A 20,539-nucleotide genomic window follows, 5' to 3' on the forward strand; every position below is an offset into this window, starting at 1 on the left:
ATAGCTCCCATCTCAAACTTATTTTGAAGTTAATACTGAACAGAAACTACTTCAAATTTGAATGATAAACTTTGAAAAACTGACTTTAAAAAATACATTACACTTTACTAACCTTTCTTATTTCCAATGGGAAGATTAGTATTTAATAAAGATGCAAAAGAACTCTGTTTAGACAGCTGAGCCTTAGCTGCTAGTGCATTATTCCATAATGCTTTAATTAACATCGATGCCAAGTACAATGTCTTAAAAAAAAAGAGAGGTTGAAATTAGCGTTTCATAACAAATTTAATATCCTTTTGCCTAAATGAAATGCCAGTAATAACCTACAAATTAAGTTACCTGAATCACAAATTTTCACTTAAAAAAAAAAAACCAAAACCCTGCCATTATGGTTTGAACATATTACCTGCTCAGTATGAACACTTGGCTCAAGAGCTGAGACCAGATTAAGGAGATGTCTAAGTGGTACTGGATCCAAATTCTTGATGAGTGAAGGAAATAAGTCATGTATATACCGACTACAATGTTTTAACTAGAAAATAAAGGTAGAGACAATAATAAAAAATAATTACACTACATAAATAAATAACCTGACACCAAAAACTTCTACAGTTTAAAAGAAAGTAACTAGAACAATATTTTTTAATATGTTAGGAAAATGCTAATTACCAACTGTCACAAATGGCAGTACATAAAATGTGAGAGTAAAATTACACTTAGGCAGAACTTTATCTTATTCAAATCAACCACAAGATTAATTTTGCAACCACAAGAGGGAAGCCCACAATAAAAAGTTTCTGGAATCCAAGTATGAAGAAGATTCCAATTAAATTTATATACATATCATTAAAGTAAAAACAAGTTAAATAATATATTAAAACATAAGCAGTTGCAAATAAAATAATTCCAATTACAAAAGAAAACCAAACTAAGTATTATAGGAGTACTCTATTTCTCATATTAAATGGTTATGAAGTATTCATATAACATGTTCACTTTACTCAAGTACACAACAGAAACTCCCTCAAAATAAAGGTCTACATGGTAATAAACCAAAAGACAGAATGTCTCCTTTCTTATACTAAACAGAATAATAAATATGAGGGAAAGTATAACATTTACAAAGATGTAATTACTAAATGTTACAACATGATGTAAATGTCTTTTGTAGCCATGAAGCTACAAACTATGAAATTAAGATACACGATAAGTAGGGGCGCCTGGGTGGCACAGCGGTTAAGCGTCTGCCTTCGGCTCAGGGCGTGATCCCGGCGTTGTGGGATCAGGCCCCACATCAGGCTCCTCTGCTATGAGCCTGCTTCTTCCTCTCCCACTCCCCCCTGCTTGTGTTCCCTCTCTCGCTGACTGTCTCTATCTCTGTCAAATAAATAAAATCTTAAAAAAAAAAAAAAGATACACGATAAGTAATAGGCTAGTAATCGCCAAATTGAGGGTTCCAAAAGTAAAAATCTGAGGTATTCAACTTATCTTCTATACATAAAAACTGTATCAGAAAATGTACATTTTTCTATTTTAAAACACTGACTTTCCTATTTCTTAGGCATAAATCATATGAACTCTCTTCTGTATATCCCCTATTAGGGTAAATATGCACAACCTAATTTTGAAGCAGAAGATGAAACAGAAGTAATAAAATAACTTTGGAGGAATTCCTCCATGTTGAGGTTACTTTTTATAAACTTTTACATCATTTGAGATGAAGGATAAGTAAATCATCAATTATAAATTTATTGCTTTTATAGGTCTTATCTGAGAATATTAGTTTTAATATAGTATTAATTAACATCACGGATTATACTAACAGTTTATAGTTGCTTTTTGCAAACAAGTAACTATCAGATTATACTTTTCCTAATTAAAATGTAACAAATACACAATATGGAATAAATTTCTGATTCGCTGTCACTTCTACCATTAATAGAAAGGATTTCCATAACAGATCCAATTTTCATAATCAATATTTTACTGTTTTTAAGTGACAAAACCCTTGCGAGATAATTATGTAATCCTGTAATCCTATAAAAATCTAAGGCTCGTTTAGAGGTGTACATCATGAAAGCAAATTCAGAGAATGAAGATTAAAAAATATTAAAATTACAACGCTTAAAAAAAGGGGGGGGCGTGTGAAACCAGTTCACACTCTTCTTCTTTAGTTATCAAAAAGAAAAAAAGAGGAAAAGGATGTCAAGGAGGGAAGCTGACAGAGCAGAAAGTGCCAGGAATCCCTCTCTGCACCAAACAGCAATCATACTGACAGAAACTACTGATGCAACTATTCTGAAACTCTGGAGTCAATTTGAACTTGCACACTCACAGATGTCCAAGGAAAAGGCTAGCCGGTAAATTGTGGTTAATAATGGTCAATTTCAGCCTTCAGTGTGACAGCAGCTACCCATTCCCCACTCCATGTCCTTATGTCAAGCAGCTGTGGGGACAATAATATGTAATTCTGCTACAGCTTGCTGGAGCCAGGGTGGGCAAAAATAATCTTGTCTGTGACTTTCTTACACCATAGACAAAAATAAATTCAAAATGAATGAAAGACCTAAATATGAGACAGGAAACCATTTAATTCCTAGAGGAGAACACAGGCAGTAACCTCTTTAACATCAGCCATAGCAACTTCTTTCTAGATAGGTCTCCTGAGGCAAGGGAAACAAAAGCAAAAATAAGCCATTGGGACTTCATCAAAATAAAAAGCTTCTGAATAGTAAAGGAAACAAACAACAAAACTAAAAGACAACCTACTGACTGGGAGAAGATATCTGCAAATGACATAGGTCATAAAAGGTTAGTATCCAAAATCTATTAAGAATTTATAAAAACACCCAAAAAATAAATAATCCAATTAAAAAATGGGTAGAAAAAATGAGTATTTTTCCAAAGAAGACACACAAATGGCCAAAAGACACATCAAAAGATGCTCAATGTCACTCAGCATCAGGGAAATGCAAATCTAAACCAGAATGAGACATCACCTCACACCTGTCAGAATGGCTAAAATCAACAAAAGAAACAACAGATATTAGAGAGGATGTAGGGAAAGGGAAACCCTAGTGCACTATTGGTGGGAATGCAAACTGGTGCACCACTCTGGAAAACAGTATGGAGGTTTAGAACCTGAAACCATACTGACAATAGAAATACCTTATAATCCAGCGATTGCACTACTAAGTATTTGCCCAAAGAATATAAAAATACTAATTTGAGGAGCACCTGGGTGCCTCAGTCGGTTAAGCCTCTGACATCGGCTCAGGTCATGATCTCAGGGTTCTGAGATCAAGCCCCACCCTGGGCTCCACGCTCAGTGGGGAGTCTGCTTCTCCCTCTCCCTTTGTCTCTCCCCCTACTTGTGCTCGCTCACTCTCCCAAATAAATAAAATCTTTAAAACAAAAATACTAATTTGAAGGGATAAATGCACCCTGATGTTTACAGCAGCATTATCTACAATAGCCAGATTATGGAAACAGCCCAAGTGCCCAATGACTGATGAATGAATAAAGAAGATGTGGTATAAGTATACAGTGAGAATATTACTCAGCCATAAAAAAGAATGAAATCTTGCCATTTACAACAACATGGATGGAAATACAGTGTATTATGCCAAGCAAAATAAGCCAGTCAGAAAAAAATAAATACCATATGATTTCACTCATATTTAAATGAACAAACAAGCATGGTGGTGGTGGGGGAAGTAAATCATGAAACAGACAACTACAGAGAACAAATAATGGTTATCAGAGGGGAGGTGGGTGGGGGGGTGGGTTAAATAGGTGATGGGAGGGGCGCCTGGGTGGCATAGCGGTTAAGCGCCTGCCTTCGGCTCAGGGCGTGATCCCGGCATTATGGGATCGAGCCCCACATCAGGCTCTTCCGCTATGAGCCTGCTTCTTCCTCTCCCGCTCCCCCTGCTTGTGTTCCCTCTCTCGCTGGCTGTTTCTATCTCTGTCAAATAAATAAATAAAATCTTAAAAAAAAAAAACAGGTGATGGGAATTAAGGAGGGCACTTGTGATGAGCACCAGGTGTTGTATGGAAGTGTTAAATCGCTAAATTGTACATCTGAAACTAGTATTACACTGTATGTTAACTAACTGGAATTTAAATAAAAACTTAAAAAAATAATAATCTTGTCCTCCAAATAAATTTGTCCAAAATTTCTGCATTCCAACTGCAGATTGCTACATCTGATTAGTAAGTAGCAGACACAAAGTCTGGCTGCCATTATTTCAACCCAACTCAGCTAAAATGACTACAGGAGGACTTAAAGGAGCCACACCAGGTTTTTCTGGACTCTGAATAACAACAACTACTTATGTAAGGGAATTCCCAAAAAAAGACACAGACTCAGAAAAGACCTGAGAAGACCATAAGCTTTCACATTAGGATGATCCTTAGCACAGTCACTACCTACAAAAATCCCCCCCACACACAAGGCAAACTGAAGAAGGAAGAGAATCTCATTTCCAAAGTTACCACGTTACAAAATTCAAATGTCCAGTTTTCAATTAAAACACACACAAAAACAAGGTATAAGAAGAAATAGGAAAGTGTGGCCCACTGAAATTTCAGAATAAAATAAATCAATGGAAATATACCTAAGGAAGCCCTTGTGTCAGGCTCTCTCAACAAAGATCTTAAAACGGCTACCTTAAAGATGCACTAAGACTTAAAGGAAGAAAAGGACAAAAACAGGAAAACAGTGCCTGACCAAAATGAGAATATCATTGAAGAAACAAATTCTAAAAAGGAGCTATAAGAAATTAGAAGCTGAGAAGTAAAAGAACTGAAACGAAAATAGGTGAGGTTCAGCAGCGTATCTGAGTAAGCAGAAAACAGCAAACTTGAAGTTATGGAAACTGAAATTATTGAATTTAAGGAACAGGAAGGAAATACAAAAAGAAAAGTAAACAGATTCTAAGGGACTTGTGGGAACCATCAAACCTACCAATACACTTATGGGAATCCCAGAAAAGGTACACAAACATATATACTTTGTATAAATATGAAGAAAAAATGGCTGAAAAAGTCCAAATTTGATGGAAGACATGAATCTACAAATCCAAGAAGTTTAACAAATCCAAGTAGGATGAACTCAAAGAGCCCTACACCAACCTTATTATAATCAAACTGATAACAGCCAAAGACAGTAAAATAATCCTGAAAACAGAGGATAAGCAACCCACCACATACAAGGGATCTTCCATAAGAGTATCAGCCAATTTCTAATCAAAAACCTTGGGAACCAGAGGAAGTGGGATGATATGCTCAAAGACTGAAAGAGAAAACTTTCAATTGAGAATTGTATAAATGGAAAAACTCTCCTATGAGGAAGGAATGGTAAAGCTAAAGGAGTTCACTACAACTAGACCTGCCCTGCCAGAAATGCTAAAGGAAGTCCTTCAGAATGAAATGAAAAACGGAACAGTGACAAAATAAAGACCTCTGTTAAATACACAGGCAATTAAAAGCTAGTATTATTGTTTTCATTTGTAACTCCACCTTTTATTTGATATATGATTTCACAAACAAAAGCAAAAAGAATTATTAATCTACATAACTGGGCACACAGTATTAAGTTGAAATCTGCTGTATGAAAAACAAAAATGAGGCAGAAGGAGCTATACAGAAGCATAATTTTTGTGTACTATTTAAGTTGACAAATTCAAATTAGACAATAAGAATCTCGAGATGTTAAACACAAATTATCTACAGAATATACAAAAAAAGAAAGGAAAAAGGAAATCCATACTACAAAAAATCAACTACAAACAACTACAAAAGGCCATAACAGAAATGATGGACAAAAACACTGTAAGACATATAAAAAAGAAACAGAAAAATGTCAGAAGTAAATCACTCTTTGAGGAATTACCTTAAATACAAATGGCTTAGGGGAACCTGGGTGGCTCAGTCAGTTAGGCATCCAACTCTTAATGTCGGCTCAGGCCACGACCTTTAGGTCGTGAGATCTATCAAGCCCCACATCAGGCCATGTGCTTAGCATGGAATCTGCTTGTCCCTCTCCCTCTGCTCCTCCCCCCCCCATGCCTGCACTCTCTCTCTGAAAACAAAAATCTAAACAAAAAATAAATATGTATATAAATATACACATACATATATATGTATATATATGTAAGTGGCTTAAACTCTGCAATCAAAGAAAGAGATCGGTAGAATGGATTTTAAAAACATGATACAACTGTATGTGGTCTGTAAGAGACACAATATATATCCAAAGACACAACAAACAGGTTAAAAGTTAAAGGATTAAAAAAGATATTTTATGCAAATAATAAGCAAAAAAGAGCTGGACTGGGGCGCCTGGGTGGCTTAGTCGTTAAGCGTCTGCCTTCGGCCCAGGGCGTGATCCCAGAGTCCTGGGATCGAGTCCCACGTCGGGCTCCTCTGCTGGGAGCCTGCCTCTTCCTCTCCCACTCCCCCTGCTTGTGTCCCTTCTCTCGCTGGCTGCCTCTCTCTCTGTCCAATAAACAAATAAAATCTTTAAAAAAAAAAAAAAAGAGCTGGACTGATTATACTAAAATGAAGTAAGATAGACTTCAAATTTTTAAAAGGTTACTAGAAAAAAAGACTTACCACATTACCAAACAATCCCACTTCCAGGTATATATCCAAAAGAATTAAAAGCAAGATTTCAGGGGTGACTGGCTGGCTCAGTCAGAAGAGGATGCAACTCTTGATCTTGGGGTCGTGAGTTCAAGCCCCATAGGAGGTGTAGAGATTACATACATACACACATATACACATAAATAAGTAAATAAAAGTAGAATTTCAAAGAGATACTTGCACACCTATATTCACTGGACCATTACAACAGTCAAAAGATGAAAGCAAAGTAAACAACCATTGACAAATAACTGTGGCATATACAAACAATGGAATATAATTCAACCTTACAAGAATGGAAATCCTATCACACGCTACAACATGGGTGAACCATGAGGACATTACACTGAGTGAGATAAGCCAGTCACAGTAGGACAAATACTATAGGATTCCACTAATGTGAAAAATATAGAGTAGTCAGAACAATACAAGCAGTAGAATAGTGGCCATCACCAGCTGTGAGTAAGGAGAATAGGGGAGTTGTTGCTGTTCAATGACTTACTGGTTTTCTTTGGTTTAATTTTTAAGTAAACTCTATATCTAACGTGGGGCTCAAACTCATAACCCCAAGATCAAGAGTTGCAAGCTTTGCCGGCCAGGTGCCCCTCTATTATTCAATGAGTACAGTTTTGGAAGATGAAAAAGTTTTAGAGATCTGTTATACAATGATATGGATACAGCCACTATTAGAACTTAAAAAACTTACATGGTTTCCTTTTACCTACAGTTAAGTCTTTTTTTAAAAAGATTAATAAAGAGTGATAGAATTTATTAATAAAAGGTTCCATACAACAAGGAGATACAACAATTATAAACATACTTTATAACTCAAAGCTAAAAGAACAGAAATAAAGATCAGAGCACAGATATATAAAATACAGATTAGAAAAACAATTGAGAAAATTAAAACCAATAGTTGGTTCTTCTAAAAGATTATCAAACATTTAGCTAGCTTGAAAAAAAGAGGGAGAAGACATAAATAGCTAAAAAATCTGAAATGCAAGTGGGATATTACTACCAAACTTACAGATTAAAAAAAATTAACAGAATACTATGAACAACAGCACACCAAAAAATTAGATAACCTAGAAGATAGGGACGAATTCTTTGCAAACTACCTACACTGACTCAAGAAGAAATAGAAAAGGTCGACAGACTTATAAGAAGAGATTGAATCAGTAATAAAAAACCTTTCAACAAGGTACTAAAATACATGGCTTAACTGGGGGAACCCTAACAAACATTTAACTAAAAAATTAACACCAATCCTTCTCAAATCCTCCCCGAAAAACTGAACAGAAGGAAATACTTCTTAACTCATTCTATGAGGCCAAAGTCTTCATAAACATAGAAAATTACTAAGCAGTACCTCATAAATGACAAAAAGTCCTCCAGAAACTATGAGCAAATCAAACCTAAGACCATACGGAAAGGTATGGTCATTCACTATGACCAAGTAAGATTTACCACAGAAATGCAAGTGTGGTTCAAAAAGAGAATTACTCTAACACATCATAACAATGGAAAAAAGCCACATGGTCATCTTAATTGATGCAGAAAAGCCATCTGACAAAACCCAACACCCTTTCATAATAAAAATTCCTGGAACACTAAGAATAGAGGGTAAACTCCTCAATATGATAAAGGATATTTATGAAAATCCCACAGCTAACAGCATACTCAATGATAAATGACTGATTTTCCCCTAGGATCACAAATAAGATAAGGATATTCATATTTATCGCTGTTAATCAACACTACACTGAAATTCTAGCCAGAGTTATTGGACTCCACCCCCCACAAAAAATTTAATGCATCCAAATTAGAAAAGATGTAAAACTGTTCAAAAATGACACAATCCTATATACAGAAAAACCTACATATAAAAAGCTAGTAGAGCTAAAAATCAAATAGACAATGTAACAGAGTACATATCAACAAGCAAAATTCAGCTATGTTTTCATATACCAGCAACTAATTATCTGACAAGGAACTGAAGATAGCAATTCCATTTACAATAGCATTGAAAGAATAAAATACAACTGATGCTTGAACAACACAGAGGTTTGGGACACTGATACCCTGTACGGTCAAAAAGCTGGGTATAACTGTGACTCCCAAAAACATAATTATCAATAGCTTATTGCTGACCATAAGTCTAAGCAAAAACATAAACCAATAACCTAAACCAGAATACCAATAACATAAAAAGTTAACACATATTTTGTATGTTATATATAATATATACTGTACTCTTATAATATGTTAAATATAATATAGACTGTACTCTTACAATAAAGAAAATGTTAAGAAAACTGTAATAGAAAATTTTTAAAAATCTAAATGTATGTGGACCCAGGTGGTTCAAACCTGTGCTGTTCAAGGATCAATTGTACTTGAAAATGAATCTAACAGAAGAGGTGAGGGGTGCCTGAGTGGCTCAGTCAGTTAAGCATCTGCCTTTGGCTCAGGTCATGATCCCAGGGTCCTGGGATCAAGCTCCCGCATCGGGCTCCCTGCTCGGCAGGAAGCCTGCTTCTCCCTCTCACACTCCCCTTGCTTGTGTTCCCTCTCTCACTGTCTCTCTCTCTGTCAAATAAATAAAAATCTTTTCTTTTTAAAGATTTTATTTATTTATTTGACAGAGAGAGAGACAGCCAGCAAGAGAGGGAACACAGGCAGGGGGAGTGGGAGAGGAAGAAGCAGGCTCCCAGCGGAGGAGCCTGATGTGGGACCCAGTCCCAAGACTCCGGGATCACGCCCTGAGTCAAAGGCAGACACTTAACAGCTGAGCCACCCAGGCGCCCCCAAATAAATAAAATCTTAAAAAAAAAAAAAAAAAGGTGAAATACTTGTATACTGAAAATTACAAAACACTGCTCAAGGAAATTAAGGTCTAAAGATTTTTTTTTTTTTTAATTTTTATTTATTTGACAGAGAGAGAGACAGCCAGCAAGAGAGGGAACAGAAGCAGGGGGAGTGGGAGAGGAAGAAGCTGACTCCCAGCAGAGCAGGAAGTCCGATGCAGGGCTCAACTCCAGGACCCTGGGATCACGCCCTGGGCCGAAGGGAGACGCTTAACGGCTGAGCCACCCAGGCGCCCCAAGAAATTAAGGTTTAAATAAATGGAAAGACATCCCATATTCACGGATAGGAAGACTTAACATGGTTAGTATGTTAATACTACCCCAAAGCGATCTATAGATTCAACACAGTCCCTTCAAAATTCCAAGAGCCTTTTTGGTCAGAAATGGAAAAGCCAATCATCAAATTCATAAGGAACTGCAAGGAGTTCTAAAAGCCAAAACAATCTTCAAAAGGAAAACTGTGAAACCTCCAAGAAAACAAGAGTAATTAGAACAGTACGGCGTTAGCAGAAGGACAGATATATAGACCAATGGAGTAGAACACCCAGAAATAAACTTTCACATAAATGGTCAAATGATTTTCAACAACAGTGCCAAGACCATTCAATGGAGAAAGGATAGTCTCTTGAAGAAAAGGTGCTGAGAAAACTGGACAGTCACAAATTATTTACCTTACACTATACACAAAAATCAAGTCTTAATGGGTAAAGAGACCTAAACTCATGAGATAAATACATAAAACTCTGCTAAGAAAACAATGGGGAGAATCTTTACATTTGATTTGGCAATGGTTTCATCACTAGGACACCAAAAATGTGGGCAACAAAAATAATAGTTGAAATTCATCAAAATTAAGACTTTTTTGTGCATCTAAGGATACTTGATCATTATTTTAAGTAAGCTCTATCCCCAAGGTGGGGCTTGATCTCACCAACCATGAGATGAAGAGTCCCATGCTCTACCAACTGAGCCACCCAGGTGCCTCAGAATCTAAGGATACTTTAAAGAAAGCAAAAGGAAACCCAGAGTTGGAGAAAATATATGTAAATTGTATATGATAATGAACTAACATCCGAAGGTAAAAAGTACAGTTAAACCTAACAAGAAAACTCCCAAACAACCCAATTCAAAAACCGGCAAAGGACTTGAATGGACATATACAAATGGCCAGTAAGCACATGAAAGGGTGCTCAAGTTATTAGGAAATGCAAGTAAATGCAAATTAAGGCACAGAGAGATATCACCACACTCCTACTAGAATGACTACATTTTTATTTATTTAAAATATGGACTATTTCACGAATTTGAGTGTCATCCTTGCACAGGGGCCATGCTAATCATTTTAGTATATATGCAGCTGAAGCACACACCTAGTTTTTTTTTTTTTTTTTGAAACTCAAGTAACAAATGTTGGCAAGGATGGTAAAATACTGCAGGTCGCAGTCAAAAAGTCTGGTAGTAACTGAAAAGATGAGATGTGTTAAAAGGCATCATCCCAAAACTCTAATCATGTCTTCTACTACAAAGTTTTGAGGGGAAATAAGAGTGGCTTTGGTATCTTACAATCAAACACTTCTCAAGTACAAAGAAAACAGACATCGCAAGTATGCAATAACCCAGAATAGAACATCCACAAATTTCTCCTTCTGGAAAACAAAGGCTACTCAGTGAAATCCACAAGAATAAATACTCATTAATTCTAGAATGAGAGAAACAGAAATGAGGAAAAAGGACTGGTAGTGAGTCATACACCTAAATACGAAATTAGCACTAAACAACTGCAGAAATCATAGTTCTAGTGTAGAATTTAAAACATGTAATTTAAAAAAGTACAAATAATACAGTAAAAACAGGGAAATAGAAAATAAGATGAGAATTCCCTCATCTTCTATAGCAGAGAATCAATCATCACTGTATTTTAGAATGAAAAGAAAAAGCCCACAAAGAAAATGTGAGTTAATAGACACTAGATTTCGACAAACTTTTGAAAGACTAACAGGAAGGGAATACATTTTAAAATGTACAGGTAGAGAAGGGTGTAGCTCAGAGTAATTTGTGAGTGAGCTGCAGAGTATATAAGTCAACCTTCCCACTGTAATTGGGGAAGATACTGGACTCAGAGACCTAGATCTGATGGACAGCAGGAGATATGGAAATAAAAATACAGGATTTCACTAAATACTCTTAATAACTATATTTGTTAGCCATCAGTCAGAAAAATACAAACAGCCAACTTAGTCATTCTACCCATCCACCAGGGCTCTCCCCTGGGTAAAAAATTTTATAAAACCATAGCTTTTAAGCATAGATACTGGTATCCCTTTTCACCCTCTCTTTTAGAAGTTCCACAGGCAGAAAGCCTAGTGACTCTAATGAGAAAAGTACAAGTTGTTTTATCATCACTACCCTTGAAAATGTTTCCAAACAGAAGTCCCACCTGATACAGTTCTAATAAAAAAATATTTCACAACAGCCAAGAATACCTAGACCACTTACTTAGTCATCTTTCTTATGAATGGATAACAAAGGCATGCATGAAGACACCCGACAACATAAAAAAAGAACAAAGCTCATGTTAAAAGCTCCTAAAAAGCCAGGAAGGAAAAAATTCAAATATCTAAGATATAATACAGAATGATATTACAGTGCCCAGATTCTAACTCAAGTAGAGTCATAACTTCACACGCTAGTAGTATGCAATGTCTCATTAAAGCAATAATCTAAATATGTATACAAGTACACATGCAGAAGCTAATAAGCACTAGAGTATAGCTCAGTGCTTCTAAAATTAGTCATCACTAATCCTTTTGAGAATCTAATTATGTGCATAAAGCACATCTGAATCAGGTGACATTTAAGTCCTACTAAATCCTAGAGAATCTGACTTCTGTCATTGACACAAAGATCTACCCCCCCAAAACTTAGCTCCATATTAAGATAAAATTATTATATCAGTAACTTACATGCATTAACACAAGCATTCTTCAAATCTGGAAAGCATTTAACAATAAATTCCAATAGAGTGCAAGGATTCTGAAAGGGATTTTTTGATGTCCTATGACTAAAACATTTTACAGCGAAAGGGTATGTAGAGGGAAATATAAAGGTAACCGAATCAAACCAGAATAGTAACTTCAAATGGTAGAGTCATTTAAATGTCGAAATATTTACTTTACCTTCATATACTAGTCTGTTATTTACTGAAAAACTAATAAACACATGTAAAAGTTTCAAAGTTTACATAAGCATAGACAATAAAAAGGAAGTCTTCCATCTATCCCAGATAACTTACCCACAAACAAACCTATTAAAATTTCTTGTGTATTTTTCCAAATGATTCCAGGCATGCATAAATGCAAAGTACATATATATACACGTAAGATATATACATATATATGTATGTATGCATCCTCTTTTTGTAACTGTTTAAATACACATTGGGAGAATACACTGTGTACTTGGGATTTTCTCTCAAAAGATCTATTACCTATGCAGTGTTTAGTAAAACTATTTCTTACATATTGTTCCACATGAACATAATACAGCACCTTCAGTCCTTCTCACGGCCACAAAGGATACTATTATATGAACTTCCCAAAACTTATTTAAGTAGTCCTACAGTGACATTCCTTTTCTGCTAGTATGGTCAATGCTGTAGCGAACATCTTCATGTACATGTATTTACAGAATAAGTTACCAGAAATAGAACTGCTATATTGCTTCCCAAAGTTATACCATACTCTGGTCAATATAATGCATTACTAAACATAATGGGAATTAACCAATAAAAGGAAATGCCATTACATTATTTGAACTTATATTTAATTACAAAGATAAGCATTTTTCAAATATTTACAAATACTTTTTCTAACAATTTCAAATTCATTTGCCATTTTTGTCTATTTTCTCCTTGGATTCCAACATAAGGTTTAGGATACAAACAATGAAATGAGCAAAAGCCAATCCAATTACTATGAGTGAAGTGTGTGTGTGTGTGTGTGTGTGTGTGTGTGTATGTATGTATCTATCTATCTCAGGTGAGCAAAGTGACCTCAAAAACTTACTCCACATGGGAGGAAAAAAGACTTAAGCAAGACTGTATGAAGCTAACCAACCACAGATACTTTAAAATTAATTATATTTAGTGCTCAAATTAAAAAAAAACCTCAAATGTAAAAATTTCTGATCATTCTTGTAGTATATTATTCAGAAGTAAAGTAGTAAGAAACCATAGAAAGACCCAATTAAATTAACCCTTAAAATATATTTATTTTTTATAGTTAATCTTTTAAAGATATTTTAAGTTTTTGCAAACTGTCTCACAGACTATGCCACAATTTTTAATTATTCCCTTACTAGGTTACTTCAAACTCTTGCTAGGGCGAAATGCTAAAACCTTTAACAGACCATACTATCATAGTTATTAATTTGATGAACTTCAGTTTCAATAAAGAATGTTCCACTATTTCTATTTATTCTGTAATGATATATTTATCATTATTCTCCTATTCTCCTAGTCTTGCTGTGAACAAAATAAAAATTTTAAATCTACTAAAATGTGTAAAATTTTCAGAAAATTATGAAAAAAAATTTCCCTTTGTTCTGAAACGGAAAGTGCTTCCTTAATTTATTGAAATGATAGTAATGTATAAATATACAATATTAAATATGGGAAGTTATAAAAAAGTATTGAAAAATTACCACAACCAATCTAAGATGTAAGATCTCAAGACACATAATTATCAAAAATTTGAAACTTTATGTATTTGAAACTGTATATATAAAAATTAAAAACTTTATGATTATATACTGTAATCAACTATAATGGAAGAAAGAAATATAATGGACGAAGTATAATGGGAGAACTGGCTATTACAGCAAAAATAAATATAACTTAAATTCCTAAGAATAAGCTGAATATAAAATAAAACTTATATACAAGGAACTTTAAAACTTTGAATGATATGAAAGAAAATAAACAGTATAAAGCTTTGGATAGGAAGACAAATTTGATTCTCTTCAAATTCATCATTATTACAATTAAAATTACAGTATTTTTAAAGAATAAGTCAAAGCTAAACTTTACATGAGAAAACAGAAAAATTCTTTTTTTTTTTTTTTAAGATTTTATATATTTGTCAGAGAGAGACAGAACAAGCAGAACTGAAGGCAGAGCAGGCAAAGGGAGAAGCAGGCTCGATCCCGGGACCCTGGGATCATGACCTGAGCTGAAGGCAGACGCTTAACTTACTGAGCCACCCAGGTGTCCCCAGAAAAATTCTTTTTTTAAAATTTTATTTATTTGCAATAGGGAGAGTGAGCAGAAAGCAGGAGCAGGGGAGCAGAGGAAGAGGGAGAAGCAGCGAGGCTCGATCCCAGGACCCTGGGATCATGACCTGAGCCGAAGGCAGATGCTCAACTGTCGGAGCCACCCAGGTGCCCCTCCCCAGAAAAAAAAATTTTTTTTTTTAAGATTTTATCTATTTGACAGAGAGAGACAGCCAGCAAGAGAGGGAACACAAGCAGGGGGACTGGGAGAGGAAGAAGCAGGCTTCCAGCGGAGCAGGGAGCCCTATGCAGGGCTTGATCCCAGGACTCTGGGATCACGCCCTGAGCTGAACGCAGAAGCTTAACGACTGAGCCACCCAGGCGCCCACCCCCCAAGAAAATTTCTTTAAAAATATATTTTTAAAAAAACCAGCCCTGCTAGATATGAACAAATACTACAAAAAAAGAAAGAAAGAAAGACAGCAAAAGCTAAAGACATTAGTATAAACCCATGATCAGCAAATGTTTTCTTAAAGGACCAGACAGGAAATATTTCAAGATTTAAAGCGGTTAGTATTATATATACTATATATACACAAGTACTATACTCTGCCACTGCAGTATGGAAGGAGCCACAGGCAATATGCCAAAAAAGTACAAGGCTATGTTGAAAAAATATTTACAAAATGAAGGGGCCAGCCCAAAAGCCTTCTTTACCAAGCCAAAAGTTTACCAATCCCTGGTATACAGATCATGACTGGATATACTGACAGGTCAGTCTACAGACTCCAGAAACTGACCTAGTCAAAATGAAACTGGTATCTCAATTCAATAAGGGAAAGAAGAATTACTGAACAAGTGGAATGGGGACAGCTACATAACTAAAAAAGGGGAAAAAGTTACATAAATGACACCTTGAACCAAGAGAAATTCCAAATGTATCAAAGACTAAAATACAGGAGCGCCTGGGTGGCTCAGTCAGTGAGGCGTCTGCCTTCGGCTCAGGTCATGCATGATCCCAGAATCCTGGGATCCAACCCCATGCCGGGCTCTCTGCTCAGAGGGGAGGCTCCTTCTCTCTCACCCTCTGCCCCACCTCCACCTCCGCTCATGCTCTTCTCACTCTCTCTCTCAAATAAAATCTTAAAAAAAAAAAGAAGACGACGACGACTAAAATATAAAATTGAAACAGGAAGGAACTAAAGGAGAACTTTCTTAAAACTTTGGAGTGGAAATGGCATTTCACACCATAAGACAAAATCCACAGGCCATAAAAAAATTCAACCACAAGTATGAAACCACAAACTTGAAACTGAACACCAAAAACCACCTTAACCAAAAGACAACATCAAAGCAGAAAATAGTCACAACTCTTAACACAGACACAAGTCCAATTTCACTGATACATAGAGGTCTCCTACAAAAAAGAACAAGTAAAATCACTAATAAATGATGAAGAATATCAACAGACATTCGCAGTAAAGGAAACAAAAACGGCTCTTCAACACAAGATTTGCACTGTGATTCACATGAACAAAATGCAATTTAAAATACACATTTCACCCATCAGTTTAGCAAATATCAAGAAGTGTACACAAATATCAAGGAGGACACAACATACCGAGGATGAGAGAAAACAGGCATTATCACACCATTATGTACCACAAGTAAACTGAACAGATGCTTTAATCTAACAATTCTCCTTAAAAGATAAATCTTTTGCACACAGATGAAATGAACATGTTAGAACTTATTTTTAGCATTGTTTATAACAGAAAAGATTGGGGAAAAAAATAATGCCTATGAATGGGAATTGGTTAAATAAATTATACATGCATGTACTGAAACACTATGCCCTCTTTAAAAAATCGTTTCATATATTGACACGCAATAATCTTGAAAATAAAGTGGAAAAAAAGCCAAGTCCACTTAGTATGCAACATTTGTAATAAAGAGGACCAAAAAAAGTAAGACAAGACAAGAAAAAAAGCTTACAGTCAGCTATTTATGTAGAAAATCTATGATGCACCTTAGAAGAATGGTATTCCTGGGAAACAGGGACTGGAGGAGGGAAAATACCTAATATATACTTTAATATTTATTTTTTGGATTTTGAACCATGTAGATACAAAAAAACTAAAGAAAAAAAGAAAAGAGTATAATAGGAAAAAGAATCCCCAATACAACATTCAGGATAAAAAGGTTTACTTTATCAACAAAAAATAATAGGTAAATGTCTCTTAATAAACCAAGATGGTTTCATGTACAATGTCCAGTTGACTAACTCTCGTTTCCTTCAATTCTACCTGTAATATGGTAGACATAGACTCCCAAGCCAGACTCCAGATTCCATGCCCAACTTTCTCTATGTCTCAGTTTCTGTAGCCAGAACTTTAGGATAAGAGAACTTACCTCATAAGGGAATAAAACACTTAAAACAAATAATAAGGAAGCACTTAATAAATGAAAGCTGTTAATATTACCTGTGCTGCAGCCCAAATGCAATCAATATGCTGAGTACTCAACCTCCCCTCTGCTGCCAAGAAGTTCAAAATCACTTGGCACTGTTTGATAATCTGGAAAAGAAAAACTTATTATAACTAATTTTCTAAAGTATTCTTCTCTTAATAGAGCAGAGAAGTCAAGTAATTCTCCACAAACCTCAATATGTAAATTTGGTCCAAATATATGCTCTACCACATTGTTGCTTATAAGCCAGTCTGCAAGTTCTTTTGCAATGGACCTAAAATCAAACAATAAAAATAGTTAACACATTAAAAAATTATTAGTATCATTTTTTCCCAAGTGAAAAGGCAGATTCAGTTGAAAACCTAAATGTTTTTTAAAGGTGAGTTTATTTATTTATTAAGTAGGCTCCATGCCCAATGTGGAGCTTGAACTCATGACCCTGAGATCAAGAGTCACATGCTACATGCTCCACAGTCTGAGCCATCCAGGTGCCCCACAAACCTAAATTTGACCACAAATATATTACAAAGAAGTGATTGTAGACAATTAACTGGTTAGAGTACCACAAAGAGTAATTAAAAGAGGGGAGCCTGAGTAGCGCAGTGGGTTGAGTGTCTGACTCTTGGCTTTGGCTGGGGTCATGATCTCAGGGTCATGGGACTGAGTCCCGGGTTGGGCTCCATGCTCCACATGGAGCATGAGATTCTCTCTCCGTCTCCCTCTACCCCTCCTGCTCATGCACTCTGTCTTAAATAAATAAATCTTAATTTTTAAAAAAAAGAATAACTAAAAGAAATGGTAATATTGCCTGAATTTATAAACAAGCAAAGACAAATCTGGAAAGATATGGAGCACACAGGTGAAAATACCAAGTGTAACAATAAGCAACACATTTTTTCACTCTAAGACTTTGCCTTCCCACTTTTTAATTTCCATAGTAGGCACTTCAGCATTCAGAGAAGGTTTCCCAATATGCCCTCTATAGTAAGGTAACATCAGAAAAATAGGTTACCAAAAGGGTTAAAAAAAAAAAAAAAGAATTCTCTAAATGCCAAACTGAAAGTCCCGTGTCTGATATTAATAAAGTTATTAAGGTGACTAAGTGATCCCTAAACACATCAATTGATCATGCAGAACAACTTAGTTACATTTACCGCATCTTATTCATTTCAAAAAGTAAACATCCTACGACAGTTTTAGATTACCCTTCATTTTTTAAGAGCTACCAATTCTCTTTTAGAATTAATAACTCACTGGCACAGAAGTTAACCTGCTTTATTGGTTTTACAAATAAGGGAGTGTGAGTTTATCAGTTAATTGTCTTTTACACCTTTGAGATATACATGACATATAATACACTGAACACATTCAAAGTACAGAGTTTGATTCAGATTTAGTCTATGTCTATGAATTCATCACTACCATCAAGATAATAAACACACACATTAACCCAAAAGGTATCCTTAAGCCCCTCTGTCATCCATCCCTTTTCCAGTCCCCACGACCACACTCTTCAGTGATCTGCTTTATTAGTTTTCGTTTTCTACAATTTCATGTGTAAAAAAAGATATACTACGTAATTTTTTTAATCTGGATTCCTTCACTCAGCATAAGATTTCTCTATTTTGTTTCATTTAGCAATATCCCATTGGTTTATTTTAGGTTCCAACAATTATGAATAAAGCTGCTTTATATAAACATCTGTGTGCAGGTTTTTGTGTAGATGTTAGTTTTCAACTTCTCTGGGTAAATATCAGGGAGTACAACTGCGAGATCTATGGTAAGAGTACGCTGAGTTTTGTTGAGACTGCCAAAATGCCTTCCAAAGTGGAATGCACGCCCACCAGCAATAGATGAGAGTTCTTGTTACTCCACATCCTTCTCAGCATTTAGTGTTCTCAGTATTCTGAATTTTGACTATTCTAATAGATGTGCAGTGGAATCTTACTGATGTTTTAATTTGCATTTCCCTGATGAAAGAGGATATAGGGCATCTTCTCATGCGCTTGTCATCTGTGTATCTTCTAGGGCAAGACGGCAGAGAAAATCTTTGGCATACTTTTTAATCAGATTGTTCACGTACTTACTGTTAAATTTCAAGACTCTCTGTATATTTTGGATAACAGTCCTTCATCAGACGCATCTTTCACAAATATTTTCCCCCTCTCCCTGCCTGTGGCTATCGTCTCATTCTCTTGACATTACCTTTCGCAGAGCACAAGTTTCTAATTTTAATGAACTCCAGCTTATCAATTCTTTCTTTAATGGATAATGGTGTTGTATCTAAAAGGTCATTAGGTCATCTAGGTTTTCTCCTATCTGCTAGGAGTTCTATTGTTCTGCATTTTATGTGTATGATATATTTTCAATTTTTATGAAGTGTACAGAGGTCTGTGTCTAGATTCTTTCTTCTGCATGTGGTTGTCCAATTGTTTCAATATCATTTGTTGAAAAGACTAATCTTTGCTTCATGTTATTGCCTTTGCTCCTCTATAAGGATTAACTAACTATATTTACATGGTCTATTTCTGAGCTCTCTATTCTGTTCCATTGATCTATGTCATCAATTCCACATTGTCTTGATTACTGCAATTGTATAGTATGTCTTAATTTCAGTCAGTTAAGCATCTGACTTCAGCTCAGGTCATGACCTCAGGCTCCTGGGATCAAGCCCCACTTTGGGCTCCCCACTCAGCAAGGAGTCTGCTTGTCCCTCTGCCCCTCTCTGCTCATGCTCTCAAATATTTTTTAAAATAATAAATTTCAAATTTCAATGCTGATATATAGAAAAGCAAGTGAGTTTTCATTCACTTTGTATCATGTAACCTTGCTGTCCTTTTTCACTAGGTTCCATGAGTCTGTCAATTCTTTCAGGTTTTCTATATAGATGATCATGTCATCTCCAATCAAAGACCAATTTCTTCCTTCCCAACCGGTGTAACTTTTATTTCCTTCCCTTGCCTTACTGCATTAGGCAGGATTCCAGTACAATGTTGAAAGACATGATGAGAGGTAACACACTTTCCTTGTTCCTGATCAGAAAACCTTTGAGATTCTATTAATATGATGTTACCTGTAGGTTCTTTATCAAGTTGAGGAAGTTCCTCTCTATTCCTAATTTACTGAGAGTTTTTATCTTAAGTGTTCGAGTTTGCCAAATGTTTTCTTCTTTATCTATTCATATGATCATGTGATTTTTCGTCCTTAACCTGTTGATGTGATAGATTACATGAATTGAACCAGACGTGTATACCTGAGATAAAACTCACTTGGTTGTAGCATATAGT

General features: G+C 35.5%; 1 protein-coding gene and 1 pseudogene across 4 annotated transcripts in view; both read right to left on the bottom strand.

Annotated features, from left to right (window-relative positions):
* Window positions 1-20,539, bottom strand: part of USP34 (ubiquitin specific peptidase 34) — a 240,466-nt gene that overhangs the window by 139,659 nt on the left and 80,268 nt on the right. For all 4 annotated transcript variants that reach the window (XM_045788051.2, XM_045788052.2, XM_045788049.2 and 1 more), the window contains exons 9-12: window positions 17,445-17,526; window positions 17,267-17,359; window positions 407-532; window positions 113-242 (exon numbers count right to left, since the gene is read on the bottom strand). In XM_045788051.2, coding sequence (XP_045644007.2) covers window positions 113-242; window positions 407-532; window positions 17,267-17,359; window positions 17,445-17,526 — 431 coding nt within the window. The remainder of the gene's footprint in view (window positions 1-112; window positions 243-406; window positions 533-17,266; window positions 17,360-17,444; window positions 17,527-20,539) is intronic.
* LOC123786175 (U6 spliceosomal RNA) lies at window positions 10,796-10,883 on the bottom strand (annotated as a pseudogene).

The sequence above is a fragment of the Ursus americanus genome, chromosome 7 (genome assembly GCF_024610735.1).
Source record: "Ursus americanus isolate L20-20 chromosome 7, mUrsAme1.1.p, whole genome shotgun sequence".
In the NCBI taxonomy this organism is placed as follows: Eukaryota; Metazoa; Chordata; class Mammalia; order Carnivora; family Ursidae; genus Ursus; species Ursus americanus.